Source organism: Aotus nancymaae, unplaced genomic scaffold (assembly GCF_030222135.1).
Source record: "Aotus nancymaae isolate 86718 unplaced genomic scaffold, 86718_ANA_hifiasm-v0.15.2.pri h1tg000016l, whole genome shotgun sequence".
NCBI lineage: Eukaryota > Metazoa > Chordata > Mammalia > Primates > Aotidae > Aotus > Aotus nancymaae.
In genome coordinates this window covers 16,281,348-16,299,989 of record NW_026988428.1, presented here as the reverse complement: position 1 = coordinate 16,299,989, position 18,642 = coordinate 16,281,348, and the positions used below count along the sequence as shown (strand labels likewise).

Below are 18,642 nucleotides of genomic sequence, written 5' to 3'. Positions count from 1 at the left end.
TGTAGCACAGCTTCTGATTTGAGTAGTGCAGACCAGTTGGCCACAGAATGGGAGTGCTGGAATGCATGGGAAATAGCAGTTGTAGGCCACTGCGGAAATCTTGCTCTACTGTTTTAAGCAGAGCAAAGGTGTAAGGAAAACATTCAGGCTATTCGTTTTGCCTGCTGATGATATCTTTAGGTTGGTGGCTCATAGGATCCATTATGCACGTATATTCAAATGTTAAATACACAGAGGGAGGTTCTTAGGTTACCCTATTTAAAATAGCAATGCCTTCCCAATGCTCCCCATCTCCTGTGACTGTTATTTTTGTCCATAGCATTTATTTAGCATACAGTTTAGTTTCCTTATATATTTTGTTTATTTTCAGTCTCAGTCCCCTTTAAAATGGGAAGTCTATGCTTAGAGTTTTTTTTTTTGTCTGTTTTAGTCTCTGTTATGTCATGTGTGCCTTGTATATAATAGATATTTAATAAATTTTGAAATCCATGCTACGTATTTACCTCTGATTTGTATATGATAGTCTCCATGGAAGAATACTCTTCCTTTGTTTGCATTTACATCAAGAATAATGATCATATCCTTAATCATTGGAAATTATGAATGACAACCAGCAAAAGGAGCTTGTAAGGTCACATGAAGCTTGATTTCTGACTTGATATAACTATACTGATTGTAAGAAAAATAATAAGTGTACCATCTGTGACTTTCTAAACATTTAGTTATAAAACACTTCAAACATACAGAGAACACCCAAGACCCCATATACCTACCTTCAACATGAGTTGAACTACTGGTCAATATTGATTCTTTTAAAACCAGCTCACATCTCCCTCCTAATCACTAGATTATTCGAAATAAAGTATTTCTTTATAAATGTTTTAGCATGAATTTCTGTAAGACCTACTGCTTTGAATAGAGTTGTAATACATTATCAACCTTAAAAATAACAATTATTTTTCACTATCACCAAATATATCAGCATTCAAAATTCCTGTTCCATTTAATACACATTTGTTTATAGATTTTTCTTAACCAAAATACATCATCATCACTCAAAGTTTCATTTTATATGTTACTTAAGTCTTTTATTGTATGGCAACTCCCTTTTTCTTGCAATTTATGTATTGAAGTAGCAGGTCATTTGTTCTGTACGGTTTTCCAATTTCTGAATTTGGCAAATGCATCCTCATGACATCATTTAACATGTTTCTCATCTCCTTGTTTTCTGTAAATTGATAGTAAGATCCAATGTTTGTTTTGATTCAGGTTTAATTTTTTAGCAAGAGTATTTTATAGGTGGTGGTTGTATTACAAAAGTGAGGTACATAGTATCTGGTTGCCTCTCTTTCAGGAGTATTACTGGCCATTGATAAACATTGCCTAGATTAATTATTTTATTAATGGTTTGCACAATAGTGATATATTATATCTACTACTTTTTATAAAGTATATAAAAATACAAAAAAATATTCAGTTATCTTAAGGCACAGTTCATATTGGAAAGGCAGGTTAAATGCTTGATATCAATAGTTTTTCTTTATTTAACAATTTTTAGATTAATGAGGTCTCCTAGCATCCTCCAGAGGTCACCAAAATGAGTACTATGATAATTAACACAAATTTTAAAAATACATATTTAATTCCATTGCAGTTAGTGTTCTTATTGCTGCTTAAATGGTGATATTTTCTATGGCCAGTGGTAGTCTCTTCAAGTTCACTTAATGATACAATTTAGTAGTCTTTAAAATTGTCCTTACTTTATAATATGACACAATATTCCAGGTTCATTTGGCATAGATTTTTGCCCAAGCCTAGAATCAGTTATTTCTCTAAAGATCCTTGGTTCCTTTAATGGAAATTATATACAGAGCACCCCATGTGGATTTTAGGAATACTCGTTGCTACTTGGTATGGTCATTATTTATATAATGTACTTTCAATGTACTTAGTTTGCAAATAGATATTTTTAGAAAATATATGCAATGGGTGCATATTGATATTTTAAAATTATATTTAGGGCTATAGGATTTTTACTTATTTAATTGTATATTTGCATCTCTTTTCTCCTATAGACAATCCTGGGTTTTACTGACATTGTCATAATTGCTCTTGTTTTCCTCGCTCTCCTGTGTGTGCATATGTATGTGTATGTGGGTATGTACACACATACATATACAGTAGAAATAAAGGTGATACAAATGAGAAAAAAAATGTGGTACTCAGAGTATATACAAATAAGGGAGTCAGCCATCATCACTTGCCTTTGGCATAGACCCCTAAACAGGGAAGGGAGTGGGAAAGCTTTTAGTTGAAAAAGAGAAAGCTTCAGGTATGCTCTATTGGAGGTTGTTGGCATGGGGAAAGTAGGTTGTAGCGGTGGGGGAATGGAAGTAGAGCATCTTATGTGATTGGTTTGGGAAGGATATTTGGCTTTCTCTGGTTGTCCCTGAGTTAGAAGCAGAGTAAAAAACATGGAAGATGGGTCATTGATCAAGTTTTGACTATTCTTAGCTAATTGCTGCAGAGATTGTGACTTAGACTCTTGGATTATTGGCTGCAGAGGTTATGGTTTGGCTTTCTAGGCTGGCTGTTAACAAAGATTGTGGGTAACTGCTATTGTCATACATAGTTTTTCTTGTGTGTGTGTGTGTGTGTGTGTGTGTGTGTGTGTGTGTACATTTCAGAAGGAAAATATCAATATTATACTAACAATATGATTACCGAAAACCATTTTAAGATCTCTTTTGTGGCCAAATTTGTCTTTTGAGTATTTTTCACCTGGTTGTAGTCAAATAAATCTATTTTAAAGTCACTTTAAATAACATTTTTTAATATTTTAGTTATTTCTTTCTATTTCATATTTACTTAACTTTGTTTCATGATTCTCTTAAGCATGTGCGTAGTTTGAAAGTCAAATCCAAGCAAGGTGTATTTAGAGAAGTCTGGCTTCTATTGCTATATATTCTACTTCATTTTATGCCTTCATAGATAACCATTATTAAAATTAATTGTAATTTGAGCTTTTATAAATGTGTATCTATACATATATACTTCAATATATATGCTTATATAACATATGTTTATATTTATACACAGTTTTCATAGATAAGCAGTAACATGAAAAACACTTATTTCTCCCATGATTTTACACAATATAATCTGAAGCTTATTCCCCAGCAGCCTAAATATATTCTTTATATTTATAAATATAAAGATACTCATTTTTTACAAACTATATTTTTCTTTGGAGTTACAGTTATGAAAGCTCATCCACTCCAGGATTATTGAGGAATCTGAATGTGTTAAATTCTGTTCTTTTATGCTTGATTTATGTAAAAGTGAAATTAGTTCATCATTATAGGCCATAATATTCCCTGTGTAATATGGCCATTTATATATGTTGATGTTTTCCTAATTGTGCTTTAGTTTATTTTATACATAATCATCTGAAAATTATCAAAATTGGTTTTCCTTTGTGTCTCTTCTTAGTTTACAATGGGTCCTGGAGGAATTGTAAGATAATTGATTGGTTGACCTACATGTGCAGTTGAGGGAGTTTTAAAGATTATTTTCTGCTTACTACAAAAAAAGTCTCCTGAGATTCAGAACTTTAGACACATGCCATCATTTAATTAATCTTTCAGTTTTAAGTGTCACATAAAGTTCAAAAAACAGATTATTGTGTCATTAAACTTAAGTCTAAGATGTTTTATCTTCCTAATGGGATAACACAGAGAATCTGTTTTGGAGTTTGATCTATAACCTTATATAACATACTTTACATTTGTGTTTAGGCAGTTTGGAAGGGCTTTATTTTGCGAAAGAAACTGACAACAGCTCTAGAAGCTATTAAGAATGACGAATCTGATGAAGAATACAGAGAAATAGATCTAGAGGATTTTGCATTTGATGAGGTAAGTACCAACTACAGTATATAAATATTTTTCTTAAAATAGTTTAGTGTCCTGTTTTGAAGCTAAAACAGTTTCTAAGGTGTTTATCCTATTAACATTGCTACAGATCTTTTTCAAATAATACTTGAGAAAGTGTCCTACTACTTTTCCTAACATCATCTTCATTTATCCTACATGCTTGTATAATGTACAAAGGTGGCAGTAAAATATTTACAAGAGTGTCTTTGTGCCTGTCAACCATACTCTCCAGAGGTTAATACCTTATTTAACTACAATACAGTTACCAAAATTAGGGAATTAACAATGATGCAATACTATGATCTAATCAACCTTATCAAATTTGTGAGTTGTCCTACTAATGCTCTATATTGAGTCTGAGATCTCATTCAGAATAAATTGCATTAATTGTCATTTTTCCTTAGTCTCCTTTAAAATGGAACAGTTCTTCATCTTTTCACTGTATTTTACAAACTTAATACTTTAAACAATTACTGAAAAATTATTTTGTAGAATATCTCTGAATTTGTGTTTGTTATATAGTTTCTTCTCATTGTATTCAGGTTATGTTTTTTTGGCAAGAATACAACAGAGGTGGTATTGCGTTCTTCTCAGTGTATCATTGGAAGGTGCTGAAGTCTCTCAGGACATAAAGTTATCCTAAACTGCATTTGGCTTAGCTACTCAGTTGTAGATGCACTGCCTTAAACCTTTTTTGTAAGTGAATGGGATATAAATTAATATAACTCATATAATATAAAACAGATTTTTATATACTGTAATTACATCATTTAAAAACCCTTATCTTTTATGCTAGAAAAAAGTCTATGTCAAACAAAAATGATCACACAAATTTCTCTTTATTATTCTGCATCTACCTATATGGTCATCATTTTTCCCAAGTTCTGCTTATCTTTCTTAAAACCCATCTATGAAGTTTATACTCTGATCATTGTAATCACAGTAGTCTTACGTAACAGATGTGTGAATGGGGTTCTAGTTAACTTTTTGCAACACTTAGCCAAGGTTCATGAGAAGTGAACAAGGATGTGAATGTGATGGTGAGAGAGAAACCCTATGGAGAGTCAGTGGCTCATCACAACAGTAAAATTTCTAAGAGTGTAATAAACTGGGACATGTTGGCATCACCTCCAAAGTAAAGGATGGATTGTTGCTTTGTGTAGTTTCCACCACTAAGAAGAATGTGTTGGTAAATCTCTTTAGGTTCTAGAGACTGCATAGATCATACTTGGGAATACTGCTTCAGGTTTAAGAAGGTCCCAGAGCAGGCCCAGACTATGTAACAAAAAGGGCATCAAGTGTAGACATTCTGTTACTAAATTATTCAAAAATATATGTAATGCATTTATTGTATCTTAATGAGCTTCAAGACTCTCTTACTAGATGCCATCTCACAATAACTGGTCAAATTTATTTCTGGCAACTTTCATAATGTTGATAGAAAAATGAAATGGGAGTAATATCACCACATTCCCTAACTGCAAGAGGTAAATATTGTCTTATGGTTGCCTGTATGCATGTGTGACATGTCAGTGAGAATTTTTATATTCAGTTGTATGGTACTTTTTGAATTTCAATTAGGAGACTTGAAATCTATTTTATGTATTTTCTCATTTTTTTCTGTCAAACGTAATTTACTGAAAGTCTCCAAATTTCATTGCAATATTGAATTATGAATTTATGAAAATATTTTCAGTAAGACTATGGAGATGAGGCTGTTGTAGAGACAGAACACTATTGTTCATATCTGAATTATTTTCCTAGGCATAAGCATACCTTAATCAAAAAGAAGCCTTTAAAAATTTATCATTGTTCTATTAGGTTAGTTAAATGCTTTTTTGGAACATGCTGCTGATTAGCATGCTTCTAAAAATGTCAGCATTAATATTTTTTAGTAGATATTTGGATAGTATAATTGTAAAATATACTACTGTTTTATACTCTTTATCTCTCAAATCTTAAATAAATTGAACTGTTTGTTTCTTCAAATTCCTTATAAGGTCAGCTATTTATTCTTAGGAAAAACTGTGTTTTTACTTCTATTTAATAAAAAAAACCTAGCTCTCATGGAAACAATTTAATGCTTTTAAGGTACACTTATCTCCAAAATCTTTCTAGCATACTTTCGATTCTAAATATATCTCCGATGTTTTTCAAAACTGAATTTATCTTATTTTTGAAGAAATTGAGTAAATTGAAGAGTGAGTAAATCAAAGCCTTCTTTTCTCACTTCAGTTTTCCACAACAAACTTCAATATGGAAAAGTGCTATTTCATAAGGACTTGTGTTAATGAGAGGTCAGTTTCTGTTCTTTCTGATGTGTTAGTACTGACTAAAATGAAATATTTGAAACTTTTTGGAATATCTACAAGAGCAAGAAACCATGAAGATTTTGTTCATAGTGGTCTTGTACATATTTTTAGTTAGATTTGTTCCTAAGTATTTATATAAATATAAGTTGTTTTTGTATATTGACTCATATTCAACCACTTTGCTGAAATCACTTATTAATTTTAATAGCTTATCTGTCAAATCTTTTGTATATACTATATACACAGTCGTATCACCTGAGAATAACAGTTTTATCTTTTTTTCTGGTTCTTATACCTGTTATTTATTTTGCTTGCCTTATCCTGATTAATACTTCCATTACAATGTTAAATAGTGGTGATGTTAGCAAACGTCTTTTTCTATTTCCTTGTTTCAGGGTGAAAGCTTTCAATATTTCACCACTAAGTTGTTTCCTATACATTTCTTACAGAAACTCTATATACTTTAAGGAAGTTAACTTCCTTAAGTATCTTAGAGATTAAGATGCTTCTGCTGCTGCTGATGATGATGGTGACTCTATATATGATTTGGATTTTTACTTTTTAATGCATCTCACATTGGCTTTCAAACATTCAACCTTGTATTTCTGGAATAAACTGACTTAGCTATAATGCATTATATTTTTTACATATTACTAGCTCGTATTTGCTACTATTTTGTTTGGGATTTTCTTATTTTATTAAAAAAGATACTGACTTTATAAATTATATTTCTTAGATAGCTCCAGCTTTGGGGTTTAGTATCATATTATGTTGGCCTTATACATTTGGTTGGGAAGTGTTTCCTCTGTTTCTATTTTCTAGGAGAGTTTGATGTAAGATTGAGGTTCTTGGTTAAAATTTTGTCTCAACATACAATATATTTTTTGGAAATGTTCCATGGGAACATAAAAGGAGTATGTATTCTGTAGGTAAGCATATTGTTATTAAAGTCTCAATTACTTTGAGTTTATTATGTTTTTTAAAAATCTTCTATATCCTAAGTAATTTGCAGGAGGGGCATTCTAAAATCTCTTACTGTGATGGTGGACTTCTCTAAATTGGCTTTTACTTCTGTCAAATTTGGCCTCATACTTTGAGGCTGTGTTTTTGGGGCATATACATTTTGAGGCTAGCTCAATCATGTGTCACTGACCCTTCTATTATATTATTTTCCTCTTGAACAATTATTTCCCTCTTTAATTGTTTAAGAGCTATTTCCTTTAATATTTTTATACCTACAGCATCTTTCTTTTGGCTACTATTTTCATAATGTATATCTTTCTAACCATTCTCATTAACTTTCCTGTGATTTCAGATTTAAAATGTATCTTATAATAGCATATAGTTGGGTTTTACTTATTTTTATATTTTATTCTGGCATTATTTTATTAGAGTATTTAGATTATTTTAAATGATTTTTAATTTAGAATATAATTTGGTTTATACAATTTCCATTTGTTTTCTATTTGTTCTATGTTGACTTTTCCCTTTTTTATTACCCTCTTTTGCATTTATCAAGTTTTCTTGTTCTATTTTTTCCCTTATTAGTTAGTTAATTAATTGTGCTTTGTTTTTTCATACACTTCATTCTTTTCTGCATTAACATGTTTCCATCTAGGATCATTTTCTTTTGCCTGAAAGACCCTCTTTGATAATTACTTTAGTATGGGTCAGTTTTTGATTGCTTGAAAATTCATTTCTTTTTTAAATATTTTGGAAGGGTATCTTCTCTAAGTATAGAATTCTAGTTAGGCTTTCAATTTGTAAATATGCCATTTTGTTAGTATTTCTGGCTTCCATAGTTCCTGTGGAAAAGTCAGTATTGTCTTAATTTTTCTTCTCTGAAGATATTGGCTTCTTATTCCATCCCCCAGGTAACTTTTAAGGTTGATTTTCTATTTTTGTTTTTCAACCTGGGTATGATTTTCTTTATTTGCCCTACTTGGAGTTGGTGAGGTCATATAGCTTCTTGAATCTGTGGTAAATAATCTTTCATCAGTTTTGGAAATCTATCGTCCACATTTATTTCAAATATTTGTTCTTTGATGTTTGAAGTATATACACATTGTGAAATGCATAAATCTAGCTAATTAGCATATGCATTACCTCACACGTTATTTTTATAGTGAGAATACATTCACTCTCTTAACATTTTTCAAGAACACAGTATATTGTTAGCTATAGTCATCATGTTATGTAACAGATCTTTTGAACTTATTCCTTCTATCTAAGGGAAATTTTGTATCCTGTGATCAAGATCTCTTGCAACTTCTACCGCCACCCCTACTGACCACCTCAACCCCTAGTAATCATCATGCTATTCTCTACTTTTATGAGATCAAGTTTCTTAGATTCCCTGTCTGAGTGAACTCATGAGGCATACTCTTTCTGATTCCTAGCTTAGCTCACTTAACATAATGTCCTCTACATTCATCATGTTGTTACAAATGATTAGGTTCCCGTCTTTTTTGGATGAATAATGTTCCATGGTGTGTTTTCTTTGTTCATTTATCCATTGATGGACACAGTTTCATTCCATATTTTGGTTATTGTGAATAATGCTACAGTGAAGACAATGATACAGATATCTCTTTGACATACTGTTTTTATTGCCTTTTGGTATACCTAGTAGTGGAATTGCTGGGTCATATTACAGTTCTATTCTTCTTCTTCTTTTTTTTTGAAGAGCCTCCATAATGCCTTTCATAATGGCTTATACTAATTTACCTTTCCACTAATGGTGTGTTAAGGTTCCCTTTTGTCCACATCCTTACCAACACTTGTTATCTTTTGTCTTTTTGATACAGCCATTTTAACATGTGTGCAGTGATATCTCAGTGTGGTTTTAATATGCATTTCCCTGATGACTAAGGATGTTAAGCATTTTTTCAGATACCTATTTGCCATTTGTATGTCTTCTTTTGAGAAATGTCTATTTAGGTCCTTTGCTCATTTCCAGTTGCTTGATTTGTTTATTTGCTATTGAGTTGCTTGAGTTCCTTATATATTCTGGATGTTAACCTCTTATCAGATACATGATTTGCAAATACGTTCTCCCATTCTGTAGGTTATCTCTTCATTTTCTTAATTGTTTACTTTGCTGCACTGGAACTTTTTAATTTGATGTAAACTCGTTTGTCTATTTTTGCTTTTGTTGTCTATTTGTGCTTTTGGGTTCATATTTAAAAAATCATTGCTCAGACAAATGTCATGAAGTGTTCAAATTTTAATTTGGATGTTTCCTACTGACCTACTTTGTATTCCTTAATCATCCTCTATACCTTATCTAATGATGTTTTTAGCCTATCTATTGAATTCTTAATTTGTTATTCTATTTTTAGGTTTAAAATTTCTACTTGATTCTTTTTTGTAAATTCCATTTATATGTTGAAATTTTCTATCATATCCATTCTTTTCTTTAACATACTAAGTGTGGTATTTTCAAACATTTGTCATTTAATGCAATACCTGGATCACTTGTAGATTTCTTTCTATCAGCCGTTTATGTTTTGATTTTATTGTCAGCTAAAAAAAAGAGAGAGAGAGAGAGAGAGAGAGATGTATCCCTGTATTGATCCTCTTTTCTAGAATGTAGTCTTTGATTAAGTACCAGACTTTATATGTATTAAAAGTATAAAGACCCTGGAAGATATTTTCTTTCTCTAAAGAAAATTTAATTTTGCTCTGGCATAGAAATATTCTACAGGCAGAGATCATTTTGAGGCTTATATTCAAGCTTCATTATGACTAGTCTGTTTTTGGTTTCCCTTAGAGTTCAACCAATTTGATGTCTTAACTGAAACCCTGCAGTATTTACTGGATTTCTTTCATATTGTTGTCCCTGAATTCTCATTTCTTTCTCCACAGCACCAAATGACTGAATAAATTTCTTCTTAGCATTTTTGACACCCATTTGTTGCTATTGTACTTTGATTTTAGTTATCTTGTCTACACATGTACTACTTGGAGTTGGCAAACACATGAAGGGAAATTGTCTCATGACTTTAAGCTCACATTTCTTTGGTTCTCTCCTCCATGAATCTTGGTATTACAATCCTAGCTGCCTTAGCATTTCTGCACTTCAGCTCCTGTCTTGTCATCCCAGTAAAATTGCTATAAGCAGGCATCATAGGTATGCTTGGCATCTCTTACCTGTTGTTAATACAATTGCAAATTGCCCTGAGGGAAAATGTCAAGGAAAATATAAGGTTTATATCATCATGAGACACTATTCTCTGGGTTCTTGACTGCTCTGATTGCTCTTGAGTGCCTCGAGCTCCGTTTCTTAGATATTGTTTTTCAGAATATTTGTATGTGTTCTGGGAAAGATCTTCATTCCAATTCAAGCTAATATCATTATGGCCATAATTGAAATATTTAAAAAAATTTTTTAATTTTAGTTTCAGGGGTACATGTGCAGGTTTGCTATATAGATAAATTACATGTCATGGGGTTTGGAGTACAGATTATTTCATCACCTAGGTAGTAAGTATGGTATCCAACAGCTAGTTTATCGATCCTTACCTCCTCCTGTCCACCACCCTCCAGTAGGTTCCAGTGTCTGTTATCCCTTTCTTGATGTCCATGTGTACTCATTGTTAGCTCCCACGTATAAGTGAGAACACGCAGTACTTGGTTTTCTGTCCCTGCAGTACTTGGTTTTCTGTCCCTGCATTAGTTGATTTAGGTTAATGGTCTCCGACTCCATAATTGAAATATTTATAAATGAGTATTTCAGTACTCAACAATCATTTTAAATCTTCTAGGCGTTGTTCTTACCACTGTGAAGAAAAGAAATAAGATCCCCAACTTCACAGAATTTACATTTTAGTTGAGGTAACAGACAATAAATATATATATAAATATATATGTATAAAATAAGATGTTGAAAATTACTGTAAAAATTAAGAAAGTTTAAGGTATTGTGTTTAATTGATTGATCAGGAAAGGCCTGTATAAGCTATAACACTTTAATAGAGATATGAAAATAAAGTGAAAGAATAAGTTTTGTATAAACAAAATAGTATACTGTTTTGGGCTAAAGTGTAGGCAAGTATGTAAGGCTTGAAATAGGAAATTGGTGTATTTAAAGAATGGAAGTTTACAACAGGTAGACTGATCAGTAAAGAACAAAAAACAGAGAACAGAAGAAATACAAACGTAGCCAGGGATCAGTCCACATCAAGCCTAGGATGTGATGTCAAGCACTTTGGCTTTTATTTCAGACGTGATAGAACATTATTGAGTTTCAAGTAAGGGAGTTAAATATTATTCATATTTTAAGTGGATAACTTTGTTTGCAATGCAGAGATTATTGTTTAGGGAAGCTAGTGATTAAAGCCAGTACCCATAACGAAAGTCCTATTGCTTTGTCTTCCTTTAATCTGTCTTTACCCCTTTTCCATTGCCATCACTTTATTTTAAAATCATATTAAAACTTCAGATGATGTAATTGAATTGTCTTTTTTTTTTTGTCCTTGCTCAAACTTTACTTCATTTAAAACTTACCTGATGAAGATTTCCCTTTTTTCACTGATTTAGTTGAAATATAGTTGCCTTTAGGATTAAAACTTCTGGAGTTTTAAGACATATCCTTATGTGATTATATAAAATCTTTTCAAACTTATTTTTTTCTTTCCTGCCAACAATGCTTACAATATGGCAGACAGTATGCTTAGTCATGATAGGTAAATAAAGTAAATGCGACTCTAGGTTTAGGGGCTATCAGAAATATATTAGAATAATTTTAGTTAATTATAATTTTTATAAGAGAAGTAAATATAAAATTATCTTGATAAATTAACCAGGATCCAAAAGCCTAGATCAACTGGCCATGAAATGTTTCCTTATATTGATTTGTTGCCTCTCTGAAATGTGATTTCATTTAACAAGTGATTGAACAATGAACACTGATAACCAAGAGTCATTTTATTTTAGTTTTGTTAAGTATAGTTTACCCTAATTTATTAAGTGCCAAGAACTATAAGTAATCTGAGATTTTTATCCTACATGAACTCTAACAAGTTAGGATGCTGATAGAATAAATAAAACTTCAAGTAAGAGGCAGAAACACTTATTACCTGTGACAGCAAGCAGCAGGAGCTTCATGTACCAATTCTCCTTTTCCTCCAAGTTCCATAAGAGGAAATATGAAGAATGTCTTCCCAGTAGTCTTGAGCCTAGGATACCCTATACCTTCTAAAAGGCTGTTAACAACCCTGCCCATCCTATGCTCCAGAGAAAGTTGTTATCTTTATTAAACCAAACAATAAACAAACCTTTTCCCTCTACCCCGAAGGGAAACACAGTCTCTGCCTTCCTATTCTGTTAGTTTCACGAGCATCTTTGGAAAGATAGTTTGTAACAAAAGCTGTCATGAGTCATGCAGAATTGTTAGAGATCCGTGGAGAACTGTATCCCAAAAATATCCATTCCTTGTTTTTACATGACAAATTTTATCTTAAGTATACTATTCCAAGGCTACCCTGAATAATCTGACAGGGGCTGGGACAAAAATCCATTAGATTTGTCTCACGGTACATGCAATTAAGGTTACTATCAATAACCCAGGTGGTTTTCTCCTTAATTTTTTTTATCGATCTTCCTAGTAGGCTTGAGACTTTAATCCAGCTATAGATGGACTCCTTCTTCTCCTTCAGGAAGGAAGTATAAGACAATTTTGCCTTCCAAAATAACCCTGGTAGATGAGTTGAAGCTGACCTGAATGCTTTTTAGGGTCCTAGTGCTGTTGACTTACCACTTAAAGGTATGTTATGACCACTACACCTTGGCATTTGTCCACCAAATGGAATGACTGATGATGGAGATGGGAAAAATATCCACATGTTTCACAATGGAAGTACAAAATCTAGGGCCATGCTCTCCTGTCTTGGATTTCTTAGTAAAGTTAAGTTGAATTACTATCAAATTGTGTTCAGAGGCCCTGGAAGGGGATGGTAGATCCATTAGTAAGTTAAATGTAGATGCTTGCAGCAGTTTGAGACAGTCCTGCAAAAGTTTTTTGTTTTGTTTTGTTTTGTTTTGTTTTGGGAAGGATGCTATAGGCACAGTTCAAAGGACCAAAAATCCAAATGTTTCTTTCTCTTTTATGCTTCACAGGATTTAAGGTATCCCTTTCAAGCATTCTGGGTTTTTGTTCTCCATCTACTCCCTCAAAATTAGGGTGTTACATTTTGGTGGCTATAATTTCACCATTTTTTCTAATCATTCTCTATTGACACTTAGACCTTTCATCTTGAAATTCAGGAACAAGGAACAGGTGCCTTTTTATGAAACATAACTAAGATTAATTTGAATACTCTTACTCTTCTTTTGGCTGGCTGTACCTTGTTTAATCATTCTGGCCTATACTTACTATTAGAGAGAAAAGATAACATCATACCCAGGAATGGTTAGGATAGAATCCTGAGTTGTCCAAATAGATCTATATTACCCTCAATGCATTTTACCTAATAATTTCTTAGGAAGTGGCTGCAAGAATATGATGTTTTGCAGGGAGAGCCATGCTCATGGCTCACATTGCTTTATCTAGGTGTGTGGATAGAAGGAGGTGGTAGAGGTAGGCACAGACTATCAGTTCATTGTTATTAGCTTTTGTGATAACTATCACTCTCAAATGGTCCAGAAAACTGAAAACTTAGGCAACTAATTTTAAAGGCCACATTTGTATGGCTAAATTCAGCTGATGGATAACCTAAAAGATAATAACAGTGGCAAAGATTTGAAGGTGTAGTGTAGTCAATTTTCCAACAGGAAGGGGCAAAGGTCCACAAGATATGTCATTCACTATAAGACGAATGAGCCAATTTTTCAGGAATCACAAGTCTGGTATAAAATAGTAGGCTCTACCTTAGAAATAAAGTTAGACCCAATTATTGACTTGATTTCAGTCATTTCCATTAGAGAATAGGCCCTTACCATGGGCATCTGTATGAATAACACAGACAGTTCTATAGGCAGCTGTGATTTGTTTTTTCCTGTTTGAGTGCGCAAATCAGGGGGTCTTTAGTTTATCACATGGCAGATCCAACTGTTAAGCCATTTGCAACAGTCCAAGAATCAGCTTGGTTTCAGCGTAGCCAAACCATCATGGAACCAGGCTCAAGAATTTAGGAGAACTTAGATGAATTGAGGGCCCTTCAAGATGACAACTTTGGTTCAGGCAGTGAAATGTATATAGGTTTTCCCTGAGAAAGAGAGCAGCTATTTTTTTTTTCATGTATAGCTGAATGCTACTGAGGCCAGGCTGGCTGCATTTTTGAGTATACAATTTTCTTTTTACAAGTGTGACCTTTTGGGACCTTCTCACATTGTTAGTCATTGAATTCAAGTTTTCCCATCCAAAATAGGAATTGTCAGGCCAGTGAGTTACAAGACCTCTAAGTTCCAGTCATTTGGTTTCTAAAGGAATCAAGTAGAATGAAAATAGGTGCTTTTCCATAGGAGTGTACCTGGTTGCTGTAACAGAAAGGCTGCAAATCCAAAACTAGAAGGGATGTCTCCAGGTGAAAGTTGCCTCCATTGACAGAGGTTCCAATTGGAAACATCATCAGTTACAGGGACCTGTATTATCTAGTACTAAAGTCTCCTTTTTCAGTAATAAAGGGCTGAAGAGACAGTAGTTTTTCTTTAGTTGCTGGAGGGACTGAGCATAGTACATTATCTCACATAGTCTCAAGAAACTTTACTTGATGAACAGGCCCTGGAATTTTGTCCAGATTTATCAGCCACTCCTTGCTGGCAGAGGTGTGATAGCACCCACCCTAATTAGAATTGAAACTAAGGTTTTTCTGTTTTATAAAATTGAGATATAATTTACATCCATTTTGACCTAACAAACTGGGTATTTTTCAGATAGTGAAAGCTTTGGACATCAGATTATAGAGGTGCCTTAGGTGGCAAATCACAGGAGGTTTGTCACATTAGAACTTTTCTGTCTGCAACTCCTCCTCTATTGGGATAATCTCCTCTAGTACTTAAGGAATGGAAAAGTAATGCATGTTAACAGGGCAAGTTCTACTATACATTCAGATGTAGAAGCAACAATACCAGTACATTGAATTGTCCTAAAAGACCTCACATACAAGGTAACTTTAATTTCTTCCTCCACTGTGAACCATGCAGTTGAATCCATGTTCTCTTTATCCTAGAAGTCTTGATAGTATAGTGCCCTCTGCTATGGAGGGAAACCCTATCTCTGTCTTCCCAGGCTGTCAGCTATACAGACGTCTTGAAAATGTAGTCTGGAAAAATGCTGTCATGAGACATGCAGATGTGGGGGACACATGGAAAATTATCTCCTACTATCAGGCTCCTTTTGTATACTGATGATAATGAACTTCTGAAACAGTAATGAATAAGACATTTCCTTTATCTTCAAGTCAAACTGTATAACTTATTTATTTATTTTTTTTGGATACAGAGTCTTGCTATGATGTCTAGGCTGGAGTACAGTGGTGCAGCTACCTCAGTTCACTGCAACTTCTGCCTCCTGGGTTCAAGCAATTCTCTTGCCTCAGCCTTCCAAGTAGCTAGGATAATAGTTGTGTGCTACCACACCTAGCTAATTATTTGTATTTTAGTAAAGAAGGGATTTCACCATGTTTCCCAGGCTGGTCTGCAACTCTTTAGCTCAGGCAATCTGCCCATCTCGGCCTCCCAAAGTTCTGGGATTACAGGCGTGAGCCACCGCACCCTAATTTAACAGCAGTTTTTATGAACCTAGATCTCAATCTCCTTTAGGGGGAAGCTTTACCACTCTGTCATTAAATATCTATAATATATTTAACATCTAAAATTACAGGTGTGAGTATTACAGGGCAGACAACTCTGCATTGGCACTTTCACTTTTCATCTTTTAAATTGTGAATTAGGTCATGTGCAGTACTAGCACTTTGGGAGGCTGAGAAGGGAGAAAGTTTGAGCCTAGGAGTTTGAGACCAGCTGGGGCAACATGACAAAACCCCCTCTCTACCAAAAAAAGACAAAATAGCCGGGTATGGTAGTGTATGCCTATAGTTCCAACTACTTGGGAGGCTGAGTTGGGAGGATCTCTGGAGCCCAGGAGGCAGAGGTTGTGGTGAGCCGAGATTGTGTTATTGTGCTTTATCTAGCCTGGTTGACAGAGTGAGAACTTGTCTCAAAAATAAAGTGAAATAAATTAAATAAATCAGTTTTAGTTAATGTTTTTATTTGTTGACTTAATTTGACAGACCTTATTTTTGCCTTTACTTACACAGTATAGAAGCCAACATATAAAGAACCAATTCAATTGTCTTTAAATTTAAACAACCAATAATTCATGAGTCCCTAAACCCAGAGAAGGTGAGAAAAGCTAATAGCATACTATAAATGCAGAGAACCACAACATTCAAATTTTGATTTCTTTTTGTACCAGCCCAAAGTCAAATTCAATAAATTTGAAGGAATAATTTTTGAGAAGGCAGCAAAATATGTTAAGTTAGGCAACTTTTAGCTTTGGAGTTTATGTTTGGCATTATCTCAAATTAACATCTCAGAGTGTTACATATTATGGTACATAGAGGGAAAAATAGACAAACAAAAGTGAGCCAAAGGAAAAGACTAAAGAAAAATGATGTATTTGATTTAGTAAAAAGAGACATTAGTAGCACATAACAACAATCTCAAACAATATGAAAAGCTATGCTTTCACATTGAGGATGAAAGAATGGGTTTAGAAAGTGAAATTTCAGATTTATAATGGGCCACATTTCTGAACTGTAGGGATTGTGAGATGCTACAGAAAGTGCCAGGATATATTAGAAAGAATTATTTTTGTTATCGCAAGAGTCAACTTGAGCAGAAGAGGAAAGTGTTGGGCAAGTGGGAGGGATAATGAAGTGAATAGAAAAGAAATCAAGCTATTACTTTTAGAATTTCTAGGACCTCTTCAACATGAGCATTGTGATTTGGGGCAATTTTGGTCCTAGTATCATGTGTCAAATGAAAGGATTATATTAGATGGCATGAAAAATTTTGCGTATATAGATGCACATTAACTTCTATGTTATTTATAACTCATCTTTCTGATAGCCTTATTTGCTATTATATCAAAATTTGATTATAACATTTTTCTCCTCTGATCAAAAGCTATAATCCAACTTAATCCAACTTTGATATAATAGAAAATACGTGTATCTGATCATGTGTTCAACCCTTAATATACAGTTACAAGTGTATCCAAGTTCAACTTCATTTTCAATATATAAGTAAATTTCATAATAATCCTCAAGTAGCCAGAAAGCTTTCCAGATCCTCAGTTGTAAGTTAAAAGAATACCTGAACAGAAGACTTCCTTTTTTTAAAAAGAAAATGTATGTATTTACTTTACTTTTAGTTCTGGGATACATACGCAGAATGTGCAGATTTGTTACATAGGTACACGTGTGCCATTGTGGTTTGCTACACATATTGACCTGTCCTCAAAGATCCCTTCCCTCACCCCCGAACCTCCCAACAGGCCCTGGTGTATGTTGTTCCCCTCCCTGTGTCCATATATTTTCATTTTTCAACTGCCGCTTATGAGTGAGAACATGCAGTGTTTGGTTTTCTGTTCCTGCATTAGTTTGCTGAGGATGATGGCTTCCGGCTTCATCCATGTCCCTGCAAAAGACATGATCTCATTCCTTTTTATGGCTGTATAGTATTCCATGGTGTATATGTACCACATTTTCTTTATCCAGTCTATCATTGATGGGCATTTGGGTTGGTTACATGACTTTGCTATTGTAAATAGTGTCGCAGTAAACATGTGTGTGCATGTCTTTATAGCGGAATGACTTATATTCCTTTGAGTATATACCCAGTAATGGGACTGCTGGGTCAAATGGTATTTCTGGTTCTAGATGTCTGAGGAATCACCATACTGGCTTTCAGAATGGTTGAACTAATTTATAGTACCAGCAACAGTGTAAAAGTGTTACTATTTCTCCACAGCCTCACCAGCATCTATTGTTTCTTGACATTTTAATAATTGTCATTCTGACTGGTGTGAGATGATATCTCATTGTGGTTTTGATTTGCATTTTTCTAATGATCAGTGATGTTGAGCTTTTTTTCATATGTTTGTTGACCATGTAAATGTCTTCTTTTGAGAAGTGTCTGTTTATATCCCTTGCCCACTTTTTGATGGGATTGTTTTTTTTCTTGTAAATTTGCTTAAGTTCCTTGTAACTTCTGAATATTAGACTTTTATCAAATGGGTAGATTGCAAAAATTTTCTCCCATTCCATAGGTTGCCTGTTCACTCTGATGATAGTTTCTTTTTTTTTATTATTGTACTTTAAGTTCTGGGGTACATGTGCAGAATGTGCAGGTTTGTCACATAGGTATACACGTGCCATGGTAGTTTGCTT

At 33.6% G+C, this 18,642-nt stretch overlaps 1 protein-coding gene across 1 annotated transcript in view; it reads left to right on the top strand.

Moving 5' to 3' along the window:
- The window catches only part of LRRIQ1 (leucine rich repeats and IQ motif containing 1), a 219,348-nt gene that overhangs the window by 94,085 nt on the left and 106,621 nt on the right, over nt 1-18,642 (top strand). Inside the window, exon 18 of the mRNA XM_012442102.3 lies at nt 3,798-3,917. Coding sequence (XP_012297525.2) covers nt 3,798-3,917 — 120 coding nt within the window. The remainder of the gene's footprint in view (nt 1-3,797; nt 3,918-18,642) is intronic.